The following is a 20,963-nucleotide window of genomic DNA, read 5'->3' as shown; positions in this document are numbered from 1 at the left end:
ATATGATAGACATCTCAGCATCACAGTCAATTAATACCGATCGGCAAACTGCCTTCTGACGCCCAATTGAGTGAAAAAAACCACGATTCTCTTGTTGAGGGTGAGGGACAAATGACGAATCCATCCTTGAAGCGTCGAGAGCATCAACTCAAATTCGGAATCCAGGGAATCAATCGTGTCCGGATCGATCAATTGCCCTCGATTCGAAGAAAGCGACAGCTGAAAGGGAAATCAGATGCCTCTCTGCTTGAAATAGAAATGTCTCCCTTGAAGGTGTTCACATGGAGACCCCGGCCAAACGGTAATGGATCTCGGCTCAGCGACGGTCGATCGTTCCCCTTCCCCGCACATCTCCAGACTCATCATTTGACTGTTCTTTGGGAACAACGAGACTGATAGGTCTTCTAAAGAGCTATGGCGTTGACTAAGGCCCCTCTCTGGAAAATGTATTCCCAAGAATGGCCGATCCTCCCCTCAGTCCGCTTATTCGACAACCCTTTCTGCTATTTAGACTCTCGGAGCCTCGACCCACAGCATCCTAAGCTCAGTCAACATCATGGCCACTGCCTCGGTTTCTAGCTCTACGGGATTGTTGGAGCAGATCTGGTTTGAGACGGCGACCAGTACCTACAATAAACCTTGACAGGCCACTGAATCATCCCACTCGGAATCGCCAATAACAATCCTAATGATTGGAAGGGAGGGCTGGACCGGGTTCTGGGCTAGTTCGCAAGCATTACTCTTCTGGGCGGGGCAGTTCGTGCCTAGGAAAGAGCAAGAGCAAGCTACCTACCTACGGCTCCTGAACATCTATTCTGAGCAGCTACCACTCCTAGGCTGAAGGAGGAAAGCATCACCAGGACGTTGTTTATCATCACGCCGCCCCGCTGTCTTTCTTCGTGTTCTGCTCCACATCCAAGTGCGGTCGGTTCTTGACGGCCTTGATCCTCGTCCCGGTTGACAGCTATTACTCTCTGCAGGCTTATTCTACCTATATATTCCTCGTTCTCGAGGCAACTACTTATTACTACTCTTCGGCTGTGTTCACCATGGCTGAGCAGGCTGTAACTGCCTACGTCCCCCTGGACGTGCCTCTTCCACCGATTCCTGAAGGCCAAGTCTTTTCCGACTTGCAATGGAAAACGTTGTTGTCTCTGGCAGACACCGTGATTCCTTCCATTCGTTCTACATCACTTCCTAAGTCACTCTCTACCAAGGTGGTAGCTGAATCGACATTCAAGGACGCTGTCTCGACTCTGGCATCTCACATCCACGACCCAGACGCCACAAAAATTGCTGAACAGTATCTGGAAGAGAATGCGTCCACCAACCCCCAGTTCGTGGAGGGGCTGCGGCGACTTTTCGCGAACTATATCCACGAAGAAGGGAAAAGCGGCATCAATCTCATCCTCAATGCTCTCAAGTATGTCGTCGCCATATTCTACTTCGCCGACTGGCCAACTAACAAACTCTAGTTCCAAAGCTGGTTCGCTCATTCTGACTGGCTCGACCACTCCCATTCAAGACCAACCGTTTGAAATCCGCGAGAAGATCTTTTCTGCTTGGGAAACTTCCCGAATCAAGCCTCTTCGTGCCATCTATAGGGCGTTCACGGCCATGTTTAAGAAGACTTGGGCCACGGCGAGCCCGACTATCCGTTCAGTCGTTGGCTGCCCTCGCGTTCCCATCCACGGCAAACCTGCGGATGGATTCGAATACGAGTTCCTGCAATTTCCACCTGGCGACGAACCTGAAACCATAGACACAGATGTTGTGATAGTAGGGAGCGGTTGCGGTGGTAGTGTCGCTGCCAAAAACCTGGCCGAGGCTGGATACAGAGTATTAGTCGTGGAGAAATCCTACAACTACCCATCCAAGTACTTCCCCATGAATTTCAACGAGGGCTTTGTCAGCATGTTCGAGAACGGAGGAGCGACGACGAGTGACGACGGGTCGATTGCCGTCCTCGCTGGTTCCACATGGGGCGGAGGTGGCACTGTCAACTGGTCGGCTTCGCTGCAGACACAGGGCTATGTGCGCCGGGAATGGGCAAGCAAAGGGCTGCCGTTTTTCGAGACGTATGAATACCAGCAAGCCTTGGACCGTGTCTGCGATCGGATGGGTGTCAGTAATGACCACACCGAGCATAACTATGGCAATCGTGTTCTCCTTGACGGGGCTCGGAAGTTGGGATATGCTGCCAAGCCTGTCCCTCAGAACACAGGCGGATCGAGTCACTATTGCGGATACTGCACGATGGGCTGCCATTCCTGTGGCAAAAAGGGGCCCAGGGAAACGTTCTTGGCCGACGCTGCCAAAGCGGGCGCCATGTTCATTGAAGGGTTTCGCGCGGATAAGATTCGTTTCAAGATGACCAAGGGCGGACGGGTGGCGTCTGGAGTTGAGGGAGCCTGGACCTCCAGGGACTCTTATCTGGGAACCGCTGGACCGGACCGCACGAGCCGCAAGGTGGTCATAAACGCTGCTAAAGTCGTCGTTGCCTGTGGAACATTGCACAGCCCGCTCTTGCTGCTGCGTAGCGGACTCAAGAACCCACAAATCGGGCGTAACCTCTACCTCCATCCTGGTGAGTCGTGAATCGATATGACCCGCCTCCGAGACTTTCGCTAACAACTATAGTTGTCCTGTCATGTGCTGTCTTTGATGAGGAAATCCGTCCGTGGGAAGGTTCCGCTTTGACCACAGTCGTCAATGAGTTTGAAGATCAGGACAGCCAGGGTCACGGAGTCAAGATCGAGAACGTCGTAATGCTTCCTGCCTTTTATCTTCCGACGTTCCCGTGGAGAGACGGATTGGATTACAAGCTCTGGGCGGCCAAGTTGCCCCGCATGAGCGGCTTCATCGCTCTGACCAAAGAACGAGACGCGGGCCGAGTATATCCTGACCCTGTAGATGGCCGTGTCCGGATTGACTACACAGTGTCGGCCTATGACCGGAAGCACATTGTCGAAGCCCTGATTGCGACGGCAAAGATAGCATACATATCCGGGGCAAGAGAGTTCCATACCTCGAACCGCGAAATGCCGCCATTCATCCGTTCCACGGAGGCATCGGATCCCAATGCGCCCGAGGGCGTCACCAACCCGGCACTTCAGGCGTGGATTGCCGACCTCCGGCGCAAGAACCCTGTCGACCCCGAACGCACACAGTACGCCAGTGCCCATCAGATGGGTACCTGTCGCATGGGGTCGTCCCCCAGGACGAGCGTCGTCGGCCCGGACTGTCAAGTCTGGGGCACCCAGGGTCTGTACGTCATGGATGCGTCTGTCTTTCCCAGTGCTAGCGGAGTGAACCCGATGGTGACAAACATGGCGATTGCGGACTGGGCCAGCCGAAAAGTGGCCAGGTCTTTGGAAGAGGCGAACTACGGCAAGAGTGTGTTGGCTCGTCTATGATACCTGCGGACTGTCTCCTAAGCATATCAGCATATAACTCTGGTTAATCCCTATGATATCCATAGCTGTTTAGTATTAGTATAGGCAATTTATTTTTCCTCATAATCAGCATCCACGTAGTAGATGTTCATTGGACGTGTTGGGCAAAAAATCAATTGCTTGGATAGATGCTATTTGGTATCATGCTATGCTAAAGTATGCCAATCTAAGCCTTGGGGATCTCACGCTTTTCGATGAACTTCTTCTCACCAAAGGCCTGCTTGACACCCTCGCTCTCCATGGTCTTCTCGTACCAAGAGACGACGAAGGGGTACTTCTGGCGCATCTCGCGGTCAATAATAAGGGAGAAGGCCCAGTAGAGAGCAGCTGCAACGGAGATATCCGCCAGACTCAGCTTCTCCTCGGTAGCAATCCAGTTGCGGCCTCGAAGGTGGCCCTCCAAGTATGCCAACGACCGCTCCAACCTCTCCAGGTTCTTCTTCTCAACACCCTCATCATACGTCGCGTAACCAATCCGAGGCAGAACCAGGGGAATCACAGGACTCTGGATCTCCCCATCGGCGAAAGCAATCCACTGGCGGATAGCGGCACGCTCAACAGGCTTGGTACCAAGCAGCTGTGCCGAGGCGGGACCACTCTCGGCGACGTACTGCGCGATAGCGTCTGATTCAACGAGCTTGGTGCCGTCTGTGCCTTCGAAGGCGGGGAGTTTGCCGAAGGGGAATTTGGCGAGGAATTCGGGGGTGCGGTTGTCGGTGCCAAAGTTGAAGGCGGGGGTTGAGATGGTGAGGTTGTTGATGTTGGCGGCGGCGAGGATCTGGAGGCCATCAGTACCTAATATTAACTCTCGGGGAGAGGGGGGTGAGGGGGTACGTACCTTCATGACCCTCGGGTTGTTGGGGTAGGAGTAGACTGTTCCGAAAGACATTTTTGGTGGATGTGTTGGAGGAATTGAGTTTGTTAGGTTGTTAGGGGGTTAAGAAGTAGATGGTATGTTCTTGCGATGCTGCCAATTGCTACAGAGCATCATTGTGTCTGACTGTGTTCATATACCTCTCTCTTACTGCGTGCATTTCCAATGATGACAAATGGAGATTATGGAGCACAGGGAGCTACCAAGTGGGGTGGAAAGAGATCGAAACGCGGAATCGCCGTTTAGAATAGTTGAACGGCGAACTTGATGGAGAGTATTGCTGATCCATATGGATGGGTTGTTTTTGTCTTTTTTAAAAGTGACGGGATAGAAATATGGAATGATACTTGGGATATATACCGTATATTGCCACCGAATTTAAGCTTAGATCCTTAAGATTCCTGGCGTCAGGGGCCGAGCGAGGAGGTCCTATCGGATGTGATGGGGATGGACTAGCGGATGGCGACATTGCGAAGAGTTATGAGCAAGCGCAAGATCTCGATAGATATAGGTACTCTGAGTAGATATCTGGTTGTTATTGGGTCTTTACCATGGATGCCGTTATGATAAGATTCATTCGATGAAAATGAACCCCGCATTCTGATTCTGTCAGTCTCCTGATCTCCTCCTCCTGGGCACCAGAATGCGCTCTCGCATCGAGCCACCTTCTGTCTGACAATTACAGGTTGATCATAATAATATAATGTGACAGGAGGCAATGAGACCATGCAGGGCAATGCAGGGACAAAAACGACTCTCCTCTGTCTCCCTCCCGAACTCCACCTCCTCATCGGCACCTACCTCTCATTCCCCGACATCGTCTACTTTCGCATAACCTGCGCATATTTATACTCTCTCCTCCCATCCCTCACTCACGCGCAACTTCTCCTAGCCGAAACCACCGAGTTCGCTTTATCTAAGGACATCTACGCATGCCGGTACTGCCTGCGTCTGCGCCCCGCATCGCGCTTCGCGGATCGGATGCGCAGACGCAGACGGGGCAAGTTCGGTCGGGACGCGGAGAAGCGGTTTTGTGTCGAGTGCGGGCTGCAGCCGAGGAAGGGGACGGATGGAGAGGCGAGGTACGGGCCTGGGGCGCAGATGCGGATCGATGGGATTCTGTATGTGATTTGTATAACTTGTCGGAGGTTTGGGCCGATGTATGCGGGTGGGATTTTGTGTCAAGAATGTGGGCTGGAGAGGGAGAGGGTGCGACGGCGGGAACTATTACTAAAGGGGAGAGCTTTGGGTTTATACCCCGAGGCTACGGATGAAGGCTAACTTGGTCATCGTGCCATTTTCACGTCAACGTTATTGGCCTATCGCCTATCATCTGACAAGACGTGGATTAGTCCTGTCGAGCGGGGTCCTGCCGGGGCTTGTTTCCCAGATACTCGTCGATCTGGGACATCACTTCTGGAGTGAGCTTCGGGAGCAGCTTAAGGCTTTCGACGTTGTCGACGATTTGCTCCGGTCGCGAGGCGCCCGTGATGACCGAGGACACGTTTTCGTTCTTCAGACACCATGCCAGTGCCAGTTGCGACAGCTTGACTCCCAGTTTATCCGCCAGCTCCTGTGCCACGTTAGTGCGGTCCTAGAAGACGAGGAGGGATACTTGCCTTCAGACCGACGATCTTCTTGATAGTCGCCGCCCACTCGTCATTACCATAATTTTGCCGGACGCTGTTGGCGAAGCGGTCGTTGCTCTCGGCGAATCTCGAACCAGGGGGAGGCTGCTGCGTCGCATCGTTATATTTCCCGCTCAAAAGACCCATCTTCAGCGGGGAGAAAGTGGTCAGACCAATCCCGCAGCGCGAGTACAGCCGCTGGAACTCCCCCTCGACCTTTCGTCTATCCAACATGTTGTAGAGCGGCTGCTCGACGATGGGCGCGATGAGACCCAGCGAACGGGCGATGCCGCAGGCCTCGGCGATCTCGTCTGCCGACCACTCGGACGTACCCCAGTAGAAAGCCCAGCCCTTCTCGATCACATGGTTGAAAGCGCGCACCGTCTCCTCCATCGGCGTCAGACGGTCCGGTCGGTGAGCGTAGATGATGTCGACGTATTCGAGCTGAAGCCGTTCCAATGACGCCCGGGTGCCTTCGATGATGTGTTTGCGCGATAGACCGTGGTTGTTGATTAAGATTTCACCGTTTGCCATGCCCCAGTTGAGCTACATCTGTCAGCCTGGGTTATTCACAGTTGGTCGAGGACGAACCTTTGTGCTGATGACCAGGTCGCTTCGCTTCCACCCAAATTTCTTGATGGCTTGTCCCATGACGACTTCAGATTGTCCGTTTGCATAGCTGCTTCGTGAGCTTGGAACATTGTACAGGAGTAGAGGACGTACCTTTCTGCCGTGTCGAAAAAGTTGACTCCACAGTCATACGCTTGTTTCATGCAGTTGAAGGTGACCTCTGGATAGTCTCAGTCTCATCGCCACACTTGCGTTCATACACCGGGGCCATTACCGTTATCGACATGACCACCGAAGCTGTTAAGCGCATGTTAGAAAATGCTATATACTTGAAGCCAGAAAGAAGCCAGAACAAACTCACGTTAACCACCCTCCCAATCCAATGACGGAGACATGTAGACCTGAGTTGCCTACTCGTCGGTAGAGCATGTCTTTGTTTTTGTTGGGCCACGCCATGACTGGAAAAGTCGATTGACTCCTGAAGAATTCTTGTATGCTGCTGAGCTGATATGAAGGAAGACGGGGATCCGAGCTAATTTATCTTCTTTGCTGGCAGCTTCGGTCCTCTATCGCAAGTCGCAAGTCGCAAAACGCCAACACAGTAAGCGGATCGGGGACCTTAAAAGGAAATTGGTCATTGTATTGTTTGTAAAGTGGGATGACCCCAGGCTCATGATGTTTGCCTTTTGCCAATATAGCCGGCACCAATCATGGCTGTAGGTGTTTACAGGCGCGGGGGTGGTGCGGAGTAGGAAGAGTTCTCGGAGTAATACTCGGAGGTTCCTTTTCATCTTGGGTTAGTGCTGAAGACGGTGAAAGTGATCCACGGGACTATGGAACGTGTCCAGACGTTGGAAGGACTTAGGGAGTATCATAGATAGTCTGCATGTTAGAATAGTGATATGATGGCAGTGCCCTAGTCTTGAGAGATTGAATAGCATGAAGAATTTGGACATTCGAGTACAGAGTAGCTCCTTGAGCTGAGGACTGAGGCATGAATGTATCAGGTGACTGGTAGAAGCGTTTCATCTCTACTGCCTCACACTCCCTTGGGCTTTACCGCACTCAAACTGTCAACACGGCTTCGTACCTCAGCTACATCATTTCTGCTTCTAATCACTCCCTTAAATGCCCAGTTCCCTTATGCTTCATCTAGAACATGATACTCTCTGCGTTCTAGCAGGAAATTGCGTCGGCCTTTTGATGCCCGGTTTACGGCCCAGACAGAAAGTCAACACCATGCTTCTCTAGTGGGCCTAGCTAGCTATGGCGTGCCGCGTGGGGAAAGTAACGCAACTTTGGGCTTGTAGCATGCAAGATCTCGGACCATAATGACAAGCTTTGTCCCATGATGACTTTCGAAGAAATATTATGGATTTGTCCAGGGCACATTTGAAAACTTCAACAAACAATACTTTGTTACAGCTGGTCTTGCACTCAATTATTCTACCAAGTCTGTTTAACGTACCTTGGGACGTTGGCCGTTGAGTTCATCCTTCGGCTTGGCTACCCCGCAGTCTACAAGGATATCAGTGTGTGCTCTACTTGTACTCATCTGGATTCCATCAAGGTCTAGGATCAACCAACAGTCAACGTTTTCCCGAAACGTGGTCGACAGTGGTCATAGTTGCTCGTCTCATGAACATGTAGACCGGCCGATGGTCATGATGCCTTGAGTATCTACCAACATGCCAGCTTCACGATCGAACGTGACTAAACGTGCCTGTGACGGATGCAAGATTCGCAAAATCCGTTGTGGAGGCGGCCAGCCATGCCAGGCCTGCACCAATTCGCGCATCAAATGCACTTATATTCGCGTTCAGCAGCCTCGGGGTCCGCAGCGTTTGCGCTCGACGACAAAGTACCTCATTGAGCAGACGCAGCGTGGACTGGATGCTCAAAATGGCGGATGGGCCTCCGTTCCAGTCGAACAGGCTGGCCATCAAGGTCATCAAACAGAGAGGTATGTACGGGAACATCGGCTCTTATAATTTGGAACCTTATCTGACTGAACAGATTGCGAATACCGATCAACATCCTTACTCCGCCGCTCTACGTATACCAAATGCGCATGTATCCAGTTTGGCCCATCGTCAATGTCGAAAGCGTCATCTCGGTACTACAAGAAGATACAGAACGGAGGAATCTGTCGACGTACATCTTGGCGACAGCCATCGCAGCAGCAACGCTGGCTCAACTCAAGCTCGAAGATTTGACTACCAGCGACTCACCCACCGCAGACGCATTCGCAGCCGAGTCCCTACACGCCCGTGATTTGTATGGATATAAAGCAAAACCAAGCTTGGACAACATCCGGACATCGTTCTTTCTACATGTATACTATGAAAACCAACAATCCGGAGGAAGCGAGTCGTTGCTTTATTTGAGGGAAGCCATTACCATGGCGCAAATGATGCGCCTACATCAGGAGGCTTCCTACATCGGACTCAGTCCGGAGGAAGAGCAACTCCGCCGCCGCATTCTATGGCTGCTTTTCGTGACGGAACGGTAATCTTCCATCTACTCATAATCCATGCTATCCTGACATGGTGTGTAGGGGTGTTTGTATCCTCCACCAACTTCCGGTGATACTCAGAACTAACATCTCGACCCCTGGGCTTGACGTCAATGACGAGCCGCAAGTCTTACCCGCCTTCCTGAAACTGCTCAATCTATTCCGCCTTTTCGAAAAATCCAAGATGTTTGATGTTATAGAATGCGAGAGCGTCGGTACTCATGACCTAAGCGGAGCGGGACCGGATGGTCGATTTCTCAAACTGCTACAGGATGGACTGCAGGACGGGTCGGCACTGCTGGATCATATGTCGGACGTGCAGAAAGCAGACCTATGTGTCACACGGCATTGGATGCGTCTGATCCTGTGGAAAAACCTGTCAAGAAACAGAGCGACAAGCGCACATTCACCGACTTCGCTTTTCTCACCACTATTTCCAGTAATGGTCGCGAAGGAGCTCATGGCCATAGTAACTCAGTTACCAAGGCCGGCGATTGAGGCGCATGGCTTGGGAATGGTATGATTGCCCTTTTAGACAGGGGACGCCGCTGACGTATGTAGGAGCTGAAACTGTATGAGATTGCTAGTTCTCTGGCGGATGCGGTTACGAATATGGAACTGGTTCCATGGCCTCCTGTTTGGGACGTCGAAAGTCGTCCAAGTCAGATTTTGATCCGTTTACATGCCATTCTGTCAACATTTCGCGGTGGCGGCAACAAGCAGTTGGTTGAATTGCTGTATAAGAAGATGGCCGAGGTGCAGTCGATTAGTGGACTCACATTGGGAGCGTCTCTCAGAGAGCCTGCTAGCAGGCGGCATTTTCAGCAGCCACCAGAATCATCAACGCGTAGAGATGCAATGACCGAAAATGCGTTCCTCGACGAGTCACCGGCCGAATCGAGTCCGGTGATGACAATGACGGGTTGGTTCAACTTTGGGCCTTCATACACATTGCAAGAAGGCGAAGACGCCCAGCCAGATCGTTCTGACGGCTGCATCTTACCTCACGATACGATCACTACGATAGCCTCGACATCTAACACTTCCTCCGACGCCTGGACCACGGAGTCCCTAGTGATCCCCGAAGACATCGGGGAGATGGCATCACTCTTCACCTCCTTGCCATCATGGACAACTCCTGAAGAGGAATTCCTCGAGCAGTGCTCAAGAGATGACATTCTCACATCATTTGAAACATCCTTACCCAATGAGGATATGAATTTCTGGCACGCACCGATAGTAGGAACTTGAACCGGGCATTTTGCTTGCTGAGCGTTGCTATATACCTGACATTATCCTGTACAACTACCATCAATACTTGAAACGAAAATCTAATCGTTTGTTCCCGTCCTTCTCTCTCGCCTCCTGATCAGACTGGTACAAGACCTTCTCCTCGGCCGACATGGCGCTCCACTTCCTCTCCTTCTGCCGGTTAAGATAGCGCAGGAACTCGCGCTGGGCGACAAAGACGATAAGCGACAGCACACAGATGGATATTAGCACCTTGTTGCCCCTGTAGTAGTACGGCGAGTCATGCGCCCGATAGATTTCTGCTCAGTCAGCCTTGTCGAACATACCAAAGACATAGCGGAACTAGGACTTACGAGACGAAATAACCGACCCAACCTGCACAATCACATTATACGTCGCCGCCGTGATCGCCCTCTTCTTCACATCAAACGTATTCTCCGAAATCCACGACGAGACAATCGGATGGAAATACGGATACCCCGAGATCATCGTCGTGATGGCAAACCTGCCCCAGTTATACCCATGCGCCGGAAGCGCCAGCAACGCCGCCAGCAGCGGCAACGACCACAGCTCGCCGATAAAGCAGTGGAACGTGCGCTCCTTGAAGAAATCGCTGCTCTTGGATAGCGCCAGCATGAGAATGATCTGCAGCGCGGCCGAGGGGATGGAGAGCATGTTTGCGTCGAAGGTGGAGAAGCCGAGGCGTTTGAGGGTGAGTGAGAGGTATGCCTGGACAGGGGACTGCGGGATGTATGCGACCAGCCCGATCAGATATAATCCCCACATGGACTTGTCGCTCCAGGCGTTGAGGATGTCGGATAGGGTTGCGCGGTCGTGGATATGCGTGAGGCCTTTGGAGGGGTCGTCGCGGAGGAGACGCTTCATTATTTGTTAGTATGAGTGCACTGCAGTAGTGGATGTGAAGACTTACGTTGATCATGATGACTTCCTCGCGCTCGGTGTACCAGGACCGAGGGCAGAGGACGCTCTTGGTGTGCGTTGGTGACTGGGGAAGGTAGAAGAAGCTCTAGAGGTTTCGTTAGTCGCTGTCTTCCAATAAAGTCAATACAGTACATACAATGAACCCAATGACAAACGTCAACAATCCCTCAATCAGAAACAGCCAGAACCACCCCGTTCGGCCGTGGACACCGCGCATCTGTAGAATCCCCGCCGCCAGCAACGAGGAGATAATGCGTGCAACCTACATCCATCCATCAGCATCACAGCCATTCAATCCGCTGTAAGGAAACTTACATTAAGCGTGGACCAAAAGAAGGACAACCGCACAGACAACTCCCCCGTCTTATAGAAATACGTCGCAAAGAGAATCGTCCCGGGGATGAACCCGCCCTCGCAGGCGCCGATCAGCGCGCGCGTCACGTAGAATGCAGCGCGGGAGGTCATCCACGCTTGCGTCCAGGAGACCAGACTCCAGGCCATCATCATGCAGGGCAGGACGCGCTTGAAGCCGAAGCGTTTGGTGAGGAGCTGGACGGGGAATTCGGCGGCGAGGAAGCAGACGAGTTGGATTGTAGTGCCCTGTATGATCTTGTCAGCCGGTGTTATTCAGGTTCATGGGGATAATTGAGTAGGTACATTATTATAGTCATTTGTGGTCAGGTTCAGATCTTTGAGGAAGTTATCCGTCAATGCATTGGAGAGATTGCCGCGGTCGAGTTGGAGGCCGAAGAACTTCATCAATTAACACTTGTCATTGTATGAGGTTGAGTTGAAGGAAGGAGTACCATGAGACAAATCCAGGTCAACAACATCAGGTCCGTCTTGAAGACTACTCTGCGCTCCTCTTTTACGCTCCATGATGCCGTCGGGTCGAAGCGGTGGTATCCCTCGTAGGACTCGTGGGGCGGCGTCACGCCTGCGAGCTGGGACTGGCCCACGGCGACGGAGAGCTTCGAATGGGTGTCGTCTTCTTCTGTTTCTTCATCTTTGCGTTTGGAGTGGGTGGTTGTTGCGACTTTGCCTTGTTCGATATCCTCCATTTTGGAGTGTTTAGGTGGTTGCTAGGGATGGAAATGGGGATCGGCGTGGTGTTGGCTCTATATATATTTTTTCATACTACAGATATATTGATAGTTACTTACTTGGAGCTACTTTACTAGCTTGTCTGCTGAATGTAGAATCGAAAGCTAATCTGAGTTGAATATTCTCCTCTGCAAGGATGGTGACTGGCGAGCTAAAATGGCATAAAGAAGTCCTCCGAGCACATCATCGATAGGCTAATGCGTACAACCAACCAATGTCCCGGAATGGTGCCACTGGCCGTTATTCTCTTCAGGATTTCTGATCTTAATCGGCTTGTGTCCGATTGATTATTTCACAGTCATACTCTGTACCTAGAGATTGTTCGACAGTTCCCCAGACTCATCTGTCATGTCTACCTAGCCAAGGTACCTACTGGCTAAGGAGCAGGTGTCTTCCCCAGATTCTCCAGATCTTGTACCCCAGATGCGGTATCAGTAGCTTTCTACTCCGTTACAAAGAAAAGCGATGCTCACGATTCGCCTGGTACTACAGAGTATTCGACCAATAATTCGCTGAGCAGCCAAAGTTAGAGGGTGGTGGCACCGAGAATTTCGCCGATGCCCCGCCGAGAACAGCGCCGTCGCGTTCTCTTCTTCTGGATGGACTGGTGCCCCTCTTCAGTGCGGGGAATGAAATCAAGAGTGAGTAACAGTCTAGATTGGTTATTCGTGAGATTGCTAGGTCACGGTAGCCCGAGACCGAGTCAGTGGAGTGATGGTGCCATTTGATGATTGCCGGTGTCACCTATAGTAGTTGATATATAGATTCAATTTCCCACGCAATGGACACCTTGGCGATCACCTCAACTGATATAATATTGTCGTAGCAAACAAGAAATGCCATCTGTCGCAGAATCCATCCGAGGAGGCCATGAACAGGCCAAGCCATCCATCTCCCAGCCGCTGGAGTACTCTGGCAGCCTGGACTCGTTCTCTCATCTGGACTTGACTCCGGTTATTGGAAGAGAGTACACCGGCCTGCAAGTGGTTGATATTTTGTCATCCCCAGAGTGCGACCGCTTGATTCGCGATCTCGCAGTCACCAGTACGTACCCTGATACTTGCTGCATCAACAAAACTAACAGCACAGTCTCCCAACGCGGCGTCGTCTTCCTCCGTAACCAAGATGTCACACCGCAGCAGATGCGCGAGTTCATGGAGAAACTGACCGTCCTCGCCGGATGCGTAAGCAGCTTTATCCCTGTCCAAAACACCACACCCAGTTAACAAAATGCTACAGCCCGAATCCTCCGGGCTTCATGTCCACCCCCTCACGGAAGAAGGCAGCGAACTAGGCGACCAGATCAGCGTCATCAGCAGCGAGAAACAGAAGAAAGGAGGCGGCCTCACCCACCAGCTCAGCGACACCAGCCGCTTCGCCTCCGTCGGCTGGCACTCGGACATCAGCTTCGAGCATGTGCCTTCTGACTACGCCATGCTCAAGATTCACACCCTCCCGCCGACGGGCGGCGATACCCTCTGGGCGTCGGCGTACGAGGTCTACGATAGATTGTCGCCGGCGATGGCGACCTTCCTGTCGGGCCTGACGGCGACGCATGATGCGAGTTTCTTCCATGATGAGGCAAGGCGGTTGGGGAATCCGCTGCGGAAGGGGGTGAGGGGGTCGCCGTTGAATGTGGGTGAGGAGTTGCAGGCTGTGCATCCGGTTATTCGAACGAATCGTACGTTTGTCCCTCTTAATTTGGTAGACTGCTGACTGACGGTGGTAGCTGTGACTGGGTGGAAATCGGTGTATGTCAACCGGGGATTCACCAAGAGGATCAACGGGGTGACGAAGGACGAGTCGGACGTGCTACTGCAGTATTTGTTTAATGTATGTTTTGCCTGCCGTTCGTTCATTTCGCATGAGTGCCCGAACTGACAAATCAGCTGGTCACGCAAAACCATGACGCTCAGGTGCGGTTCAAATGGAACAAGAATGACCTGGCCATCTGGGATAACCGGTCGACCTGGCACTGTGCCACGTACGACTATGCCGAGGCGCGTGCCGGAGACAGAGTGTGTAGCCTTGGGGAAGCGCCATACCTGGATCTCCAGTCCAAGTCGAGGAAGGAGGCCTTAAGATCTGACTGAATGTATGATATTATGATGCTATGATTAATGTGATTTGCCTTATGCTTTCAAAGATCCTCTACAAAGACCTGGTTTGTATTACGAGCTAGGCATATGGCTCCGACAGCCGCATATAATTCCAGCACACTGTGTCTAAATTAGCACTGGTATTGACAGTATGCGGGAACATACCTTTGTACGCCATGTCATCCCCGAACATGGACGCCAGAATATCCTCGCCCTCCTTGACGCCGTCCGCCGGGTGATACGAGACAGCCGTCCTGCCCAGACATAGTCCGATCATGGGTGGAATCTCCTGCAATTCCCGAAACACCGGCTTCGAGGCGACGCACTCGGCCAGCATCAATTGGTGGATATTATAACCCGCATAGTGGCCCATGTGCATCGCGGCACCGCAGCGTTTGATGCCGGACCAGGCGACCAGATCGCCGATGGCAAAGTGGTGGCTGGCATTCGGAATCGTCGACGGGAATTGCAGACTGAGCCATCAGTACTAGTCAAGTGCAGCAGAAAGGAGGACGTACGATGGCCGAATCCTAACATGACCCTCCTCATCCAAGGCCTGCGGTGGTAGGTACGACGAGGTAGGCGTGCACCGGGAAACCGCACTGAGGACATGGCCCGCCTTGATGATACGACCATCCGCCAGCGACAGACTCCAGACTCTCCCCGTCTTCTCATCTATCGCGGTAGTATCGACGACGCGCTGCCCCAGGATGAGCTCGATGCCCGTTTCGCGAATGACCGTCCCCACGCGGTCCTTGAATTCGTCCGGCAGAGGCTCGGCGGAGAGAAGACGCTCACGCGAGTGTATCAGCGTAACATGCAGCTGGGGATACAGCAGCTTGATTTCCGTCGCCATTTCCGTTCCGACGGCGCCTGTCTCACATTAGCCTCATTTAATCTAATCGGGTGAGAACATACCTCCGCCAACAACCACTACCCCCTGCCGTGCATTCACCACATCTGCAGTATTCTTCCTCACCTCAGTCAGGAACTCCTCCCGCTTTCGACTCTGCGGAACAGTCGGAAACACCCTCCGCAACCCCGTCCCCGCAATGAAAAAGTCATACCCTTCCTCCCTGCTCGCCCCCCTAACCGAGTCTAATATCGTAGCTGTCTTACTCTTGCAATCGACAGCGGTAACACTCCCCCGGATAAAGTGCACATGCGGCGACTGGAGAGCCTTGATATCCGAGAAACGCGTCCACGTATCCGAGGCGAATTGCTCGTCGACCAGTGCTCGGGGGGATCCGATAAGATGGTCTAACTTGTTAGTTTAGCTAGGTTTGCGGTTAGGGCAAATGCGTACAGAATCCGTCTTTCTCGTCTACCAGGGTGATGTCTACTGGGATATGGTGCTGTGGTGGTTTGATCTCCGCGTCGTAGTTGAAGCGAGAGGGTTGGCCGCGGGAGAGATCGAGGAGGGTGAGGGCTGCGCCGAGGCCTCCGTATGAGGCGCCTGCGATGAGGACGCGGAAGCGACGAGTGAGGGAGATGAGGTGTTCGTTTGATGGCATGTTTTCTGCGAGTGCAGCGACCGGTTGAAAAGAGATGGTGCGTGTAGGTAGGTAAACAAGGCTTTGATTGGGCCTGGTTAAAGCGACTACAATGATATAGCGTCAACGGGGAGCGGAAAGATCTGTGTTCAGGAGGATGATAATTTGTTGTCTCAGTTGACAGGTGTTTGGACTTTGAATGATTACTTTTTCAGAGCACGTCTATTCTTACTTCATTCGTGCATTTTCATCTTTTTACTCCGTACGGCTCACGCCATCATGGTCAGGCGAGCCGGTTGCTGTACAACACCAGGGCTGCAACGCAACACCCCACTTTCCGGCCATTCCTTATCAGATGAGCAAAATTGTCCGCGCAGCCAAGGCTGGCCAGGGATACTGTTACGCAATCGTAGCCGCATTAGGAGAGAGAGTGTGTGAAGGTATGATGGGAGCGTATGCTTCAGGATTGTTATCTGATCCGAATCATCGAGTAAAGTTATCTGATCGAGGCCGTGCCACGCCACGCTTGATCTGAAATGAGACAGGTCCAAGACCAGTTTTGCAAATGGAGACAGTACTGCGCATGCTGATGATCTCTGCATTGTTGAAATGCGGCATTTATCTGCAACTCCACTTTGAGATCATTCCTGATTCGTCCTGAAGTTCTCAATCAAAATCCTCCGAATCCGACGCTTCGAGTCCGACGTCGCAATGCGATAGACTAAGTGGGGATATCATGTTTCTGTTATCAATCAGTGATGCGATACACGGTGGGCATGGTCAGAGTACGGTCGAAAAATACCGTCACACTAGAGTGCAAATGTTAGCCTCGTTTGAGATTTGTCTGCTCATCCGAGGTAAGGGCCAAACCAAACAAGTGTCCTGCGTGTCCTATACTCCAAGGTACCGAGCGAGTCAATCTCCAAGGGCAAAATTTTTGAAAGAATTCCTTGGCTAATTTCCCGGCATTTGTGGGCATCTGTAGACGACCCACGGAGCCGAATATCGGCTGGACCTGCGCATTACATTCTTCCGATTTTTACAGTAAGTGTAGAGGAAAGTTCAAGGGGCAATATTAGCATTATCAAATGAATTATGGAAATGTCTCATTTCCGATATTCCGGCAGGATTTGGCAGTTTGGCCCTGAATGATTTTGTTTACTTTTCTTCATCAGATTAGATGACCATCTAATCTGATTGTGCGGTGGGGCATTTCCCCTTTCGTTTCTACTGCTCACCCGCTTCTACCCGGAAAATTTTCTATAATTCCCTCAAACTTGTAAAAAAGAGATGAAGAGGGAAAGGCAAGAAGAGTCTATTAGTATATACATTCAGCCATAATGTGAAACAAGTCTATTTTTCCTTTATTGCTGCCAACCGTCTCTCCAAAACACCCGCCGCAATCTTGCGTAAATCCACCTTGCGAACCTTGCCGCTGCCCGTCACAGGAATTGTGCGGTCGACTCCCTCCTCGCCAAACACAAAGAAATACTGCGGCGCCTTGTGCCGACCCAGAGTTTCCCGCGTCCAAGCGCGGAGCTCCTCGTCCGATGGTCTCGCGCTCACGTCAGCAGCCAGCGCAAGGAAGGCCCCCACGACCTCACCGTATTTCTGGTCCGGGATGCCGATTACGGAGGCTACCTCGATGGCTGGGTGTGCGGCTAGTCGCTCTTCGATTTCGAGGGGGTAGATGTTTTCTCCGCCTGTGTGGGTTAGACTAGATTTTTGTTGCAGTAGGAGAGGAAAAGTAGATACCTCTGATAATGATGTCTTTGAATCTTCCGGTTATGGTGCAGTAGCCCTCCTCATCGAAGATGGCTTCATCCCCTGTCTTGAGCCAGGTTACACCGTCCGAGTCGGTGATTAGCGCCTCGGCCGTCTTCTCGGGATTGTTCCAGTACCCCTTTGTCAATTGGTATCCGGCAATGCAGAGCTCGCCGCGCTGGCCGACGGGGACGATGTGGCCTTGTGTGTCGATGATCTTGGCTTTGGCGTGGGGCATGACTTTTCCGACGGTTGTAAGGCGGCGTTCGATGCTGTCGGTGGTTAGGGCGTTGAAACAGGTGGGGGAGGCTTCGGTGAGGCCTGTAGTCGTCAGCACTGTTCTAGATCAGGACACAGAGATTGGAATACCGTAGCTGCTGGTATACTCGGTCATATTCAACTCCTCAAGCAGCCGCTTCATGAGCGGCCGGGGAACAGGTGCACCGGCGATGATTCCCGTCCGTAGATTCGAACAATCAAAGTTTGGGGGCTTGGGTAGACTCAGAATGGCCTCGAACATGGTCGGTACGCCGTGCAGGGCGGTACATTTCTCGTCCGAGATGGCGCGCAGCACGGCAGTCGGATCGAACGTCTCACTGGGGAAGATGATCTTTGACCCGTGGGTGACGACAGCGAGCATGCCCAGCACGAGGCCGAAACAGTGGAAGAGTGGCGGTGGGCAGCATAGTGTGTCGAACGAGGTGAGGTTCATTCGGTCGCCGATGAAGCGGGAATTATTAACTAGATTGCTATGACTAGTTAGCTAGTGTTACAGCCCTGCTGTATGGACGTACTGATGCGTCAACATGGCGGCCTTGGGATTGCCCGTCGATCCGCTGGTGAACTGCAGGTTGCAGACATCCGCAGGACGGAGCTCCGCTTCTCGGTCCTGTAATATATGACCGGGAAGTGGTAGACCGCGCTGGATAACATTTTCATAAGTGCTGAATCCCTTGTATTCCCCTCGCAAAATGATAATTTCCTCCAACGCCGACGAGGTTCCCTGCTCCTTTGGACGGGGCCCTAACTTGGCCAGTACCTCCTCGAGCGAATGGCGGCCGATGTGTGGAGTCAGGAACAGGAGTCGACAATCTGCAGAACATGCCAAGTTAATTCTGTAAAGATCATCAGCAACGCTGCAGCTAGTACATACCCGTATGCCCGAGAGCATAGTACAGCTCGGATGGAGTATAAGTATTGTTCAACACCACCAGAATCGCCCCGACACGCGCAGCGGCAAAGAAAATCGAGATGTACTGCTCGCAATTACCCGCCATAATTCCTATCCGATCGCCCTTTTGGATTCCCATGGCTAGCAGGCCGCGAGCCACCCGGTCCGCTTCATCCTTGAGATCGGCGTAGGTCCAGCGCGCGCCAGTCCAAGGGAAAACGAGACACTCATAGTCGCCATATTGCAGGCTCTGAAGGGTGAGAAGCTCGCCGAGGGTAATGTCTAGTAGTTCCGGTTGGGTTGGACCTTCGACGATCGACAGCAGTTGGGGAGCCTTTGGCGGCTCAAGGTGCGAAAGAGTTTGTTGTAACCGTCGTACAGTTGCCATTATTTTGGTTTGTATGTCGATCACAGTGTACAAAGGTTGATCCTCAGATACGGAACGGACCAGAGGAAATTCGTCTTATATTACTAGTGCTGCCTTCCAATGAGGATGTCGCCTCGGATAATACATCTCGACTCGGCTGTCGCTTTCTCCGTCTCGGGTCTCGGTACTTGATGAAGAAGGCGTGTTCATAAGCATTGCAGACTGACCCAGATCCTCGTGGCGTGTTCCTGAGCCCATTAACATGTTTTACTGACACATTTGTCTGGAATGATGGAGCTGGGGAGGACTCGGATCCATGTGGCTCTCTTGACAAGGCTCCACTGTACAGCCGTTAGCCAATCTGCAACGGGAATCCTCTCACGGCCTTATGCCTCGCTTATCAGATTTTTCGCGTAAAGTCTTGGCACGGAGAGAGTATCGAATCAGTCAGACAGAGAGAATTTTGTGGGCTTACATTTGATCAGATAACGCTCCGGATATAGCTACAAGTTACCGAGTGTGCCGAATTTATCCTGGAAACTTACATGGATATCGTTCAAATACGACAATGATACTCACGAAGATGATTCCGTGATACCATTCAAATGTACTTATTGATATTGATCCATCTGTCAGGTTAGATGGAGCTGACTCTACTCAATCGAAGGTGAACTTGATGCAGCTTTGCAGTCAGCAGCGAGACCATACATTTTCGTTGAACTTATATTTCAACGCACTGGTGGTCTACCGATCGTGAAGAACCCAGAAATACATGGATTTGTCTCCAAGTTAGGAACCATGTTCTCACTTATCTCGGCGCTTGGCTAGGTTTTCTCTCGGAGGTAGGATGTACCATGTTTCGGTTGCTGTTTCCTTCTGGGATGTCCCACCCCACCAATAGGCCAAAAATGAAAGAAAACTGGGTAAAACTCAATTTGTTGTATTGAAGTAGTTATGGAGAGGACATGTTCAGGTATTTCATAGCTATGGTTAAAGTGGGTAGCGGCGAGTGCGCCAGAATATGTCCAAATATATAGCCCTGCAATGAGGGACAACCACTAATCTAATTGAAGACTTCGTTCAAGAAAAATAATATATGAGCTGGTGGTATTAATGACAGTCGTTCTGGCTATTATAAATTAACAGAAACCCATTAGAAAATATCATAATACCTGAGATCTCAGAAACACGCAAAAAATTAGTGGTGTGTTTTGCAAACTGAAGTGTGACTAGCCCTGTATCAATCTAATCAGATGATCTAATCAGATAAATGATCCCGACAACGGGCGCAATCGGAGGCTGGCCTGAGAAACGAGGTGCTTTTTGTTCCTTGACGCGTCTTGGCGCGTGTCATTCCTTGGTCGGCACGGTGCTCATCAGCTGATCTCTGCCCAACATGGCTAATGGTATCCATTTCTGGCTGCCCTCCTGCACATTCTCGTCGTCATTCCTGTTAGTCACCATCGGGGACTTTCTTAGCTGCTGCAGTGTCCCCCACATGCTCCCAATAGTACCCAATGAGATTACTGTGACCCCTCGGTGGTCCACTCGAAGATTACCGGCGAGGGGCAGTTCTGGCACAGTTCTTGCTCGGGAGGGGAAAAAAAAGCAGTTCTGAAGTGTTGATCTTCATGAAATGTTTTCTTTTTCCATGTGTTCAAAAACCTGCGCATGCCGCTGTCCTTCAGAAATCCACACCACACTCCAGTGTGTGACTGATTTTATCCCTA

At 51.7% G+C, this 20,963-nt stretch overlaps 9 protein-coding genes across 9 annotated transcripts; 4 read left to right on the top strand and 5 right to left on the bottom strand.

The window, feature by feature from the left end:
• Positions 1-1,049: 1,049 nt before the first annotated feature.
• Positions 1,050-3,416, top strand: ALT_7585 (GMC family oxidoreductase; the record flags this gene model as incomplete). The annotated part of the gene is made up of 3 exons (XM_033557491.2): positions 1,050-1,423; positions 1,476-2,587; positions 2,641-3,416. 3 exons carry the CDS (start codon positions 1,050-1,052, stop codon positions 3,414-3,416), a joined length of 2,262 nt encoding a protein of 753 aa, XP_033413382.2.
• Positions 3,417-3,621: 205 nt separating this feature from the next.
• Positions 3,622-4,344, bottom strand: ALT_7584 (glutathione S-transferase family protein; the record flags this gene model as incomplete). Its single annotated transcript, XM_033557492.2, has 2 exons — positions 3,622-4,233; positions 4,294-4,344. The coding sequence occupies 2 exons, from the start codon at positions 4,342-4,344 to the stop codon at positions 3,622-3,624; spliced, it is 663 nt and encodes a 220-aa protein (XP_033413383.2).
• A 711-nt stretch (positions 4,345-5,055) lies between these two features.
• ALT_7583 (F-box domain protein) lies at positions 5,056-5,610 on the top strand (the record flags this gene model as incomplete). Its single annotated transcript, XM_033557493.2, has 1 exon — positions 5,056-5,610. One exon carries the CDS (start codon positions 5,056-5,058, stop codon positions 5,608-5,610), a length of 555 nt encoding a protein of 184 aa, XP_033413384.2.
• A 67-nt stretch (positions 5,611-5,677) lies between these two features.
• Positions 5,678-6,983, bottom strand: ALT_7582 (putative voltage-gated potassium channel subunit beta; the record flags this gene model as incomplete). The annotated part of the gene is made up of 6 exons (XM_089600289.1): positions 5,678-5,902; positions 5,961-6,503; positions 6,549-6,636; positions 6,681-6,747; positions 6,802-6,824; positions 6,889-6,983. The coding sequence occupies 6 exons, from the start codon at positions 6,981-6,983 to the stop codon at positions 5,678-5,680; spliced, it is 1,041 nt and encodes a 346-aa protein (XP_089455182.1).
• Positions 6,984-8,215: 1,232 nt separating this feature from the next.
• Positions 8,216-10,293, top strand: ALT_7581 (Zn(II)2Cys6 transcription factor; the record flags this gene model as incomplete). The annotated part of the gene is made up of 4 exons (XM_033557495.2): positions 8,216-8,490; positions 8,544-9,035; positions 9,085-9,559; positions 9,604-10,293. 4 exons carry the CDS (start codon positions 8,216-8,218, stop codon positions 10,291-10,293), a joined length of 1,932 nt encoding a protein of 643 aa, XP_033413386.2.
• A 60-nt stretch (positions 10,294-10,353) lies between these two features.
• Positions 10,354-12,296, bottom strand: ALT_7580 (putative MFS transporter; the record flags this gene model as incomplete). Its single annotated transcript, XM_033557496.2, has 7 exons — positions 10,354-10,592; positions 10,647-11,172; positions 11,225-11,320; positions 11,372-11,497; positions 11,551-11,835; positions 11,893-11,988; positions 12,042-12,296. 7 exons carry the CDS (start codon positions 12,294-12,296, stop codon positions 10,354-10,356), a joined length of 1,623 nt encoding a protein of 540 aa, XP_033413387.2.
• An 879-nt stretch (positions 12,297-13,175) lies between these two features.
• On the top strand, positions 13,176-14,432 carry ALT_7579 (TauD/TfdA dioxygenase family protein; the record flags this gene model as incomplete). Its single annotated transcript, XM_033557497.2, has 5 exons — positions 13,176-13,383; positions 13,429-13,523; positions 13,579-14,020; positions 14,069-14,172; positions 14,229-14,432. 5 exons carry the CDS (start codon positions 13,176-13,178, stop codon positions 14,430-14,432), a joined length of 1,053 nt encoding a protein of 350 aa, XP_033413388.2.
• Positions 14,433-14,517: 85 nt separating this feature from the next.
• ALT_7578 (putative pyridine nucleotide-disulfide oxidoreductase AMID-like) lies at positions 14,518-15,952 on the bottom strand (the record flags this gene model as incomplete). The annotated part of the gene is made up of 5 exons (XM_033557498.2): positions 14,518-14,558; positions 14,604-14,911; positions 14,957-15,311; positions 15,357-15,698; positions 15,745-15,952. 5 exons carry the CDS (start codon positions 15,950-15,952, stop codon positions 14,518-14,520), a joined length of 1,254 nt encoding a protein of 417 aa, XP_033413389.2.
• A 1,332-nt stretch (positions 15,953-17,284) lies between these two features.
• Positions 17,285-19,254, bottom strand: sidI (putative long-chain-fatty-acid-CoA ligase; the record flags this gene model as incomplete). The annotated part of the gene is made up of 5 exons (XM_033557499.2): positions 17,285-17,634; positions 17,687-18,016; positions 18,065-18,444; positions 18,490-18,787; positions 18,849-19,254. The coding sequence occupies 5 exons, from the start codon at positions 19,252-19,254 to the stop codon at positions 17,285-17,287; spliced, it is 1,764 nt and encodes a 587-aa protein (XP_033413390.2).
• Positions 19,255-20,963: the final 1,709 nt, after the last annotated feature.

The sequence above is a fragment of the Aspergillus lentulus genome (genome assembly GCF_001445615.1).
Source record: "Aspergillus lentulus DNA, contig: Alt16, strain: IFM 54703, whole genome shotgun sequence".
Classification (NCBI taxonomy): Eukaryota; Fungi; Ascomycota; class Eurotiomycetes; order Eurotiales; family Aspergillaceae; genus Aspergillus; species Aspergillus lentulus.
The sequence above is the reverse complement of the archived record's forward strand: the minus strand, read 5'-3'. Positions and strand labels throughout refer to the sequence as shown.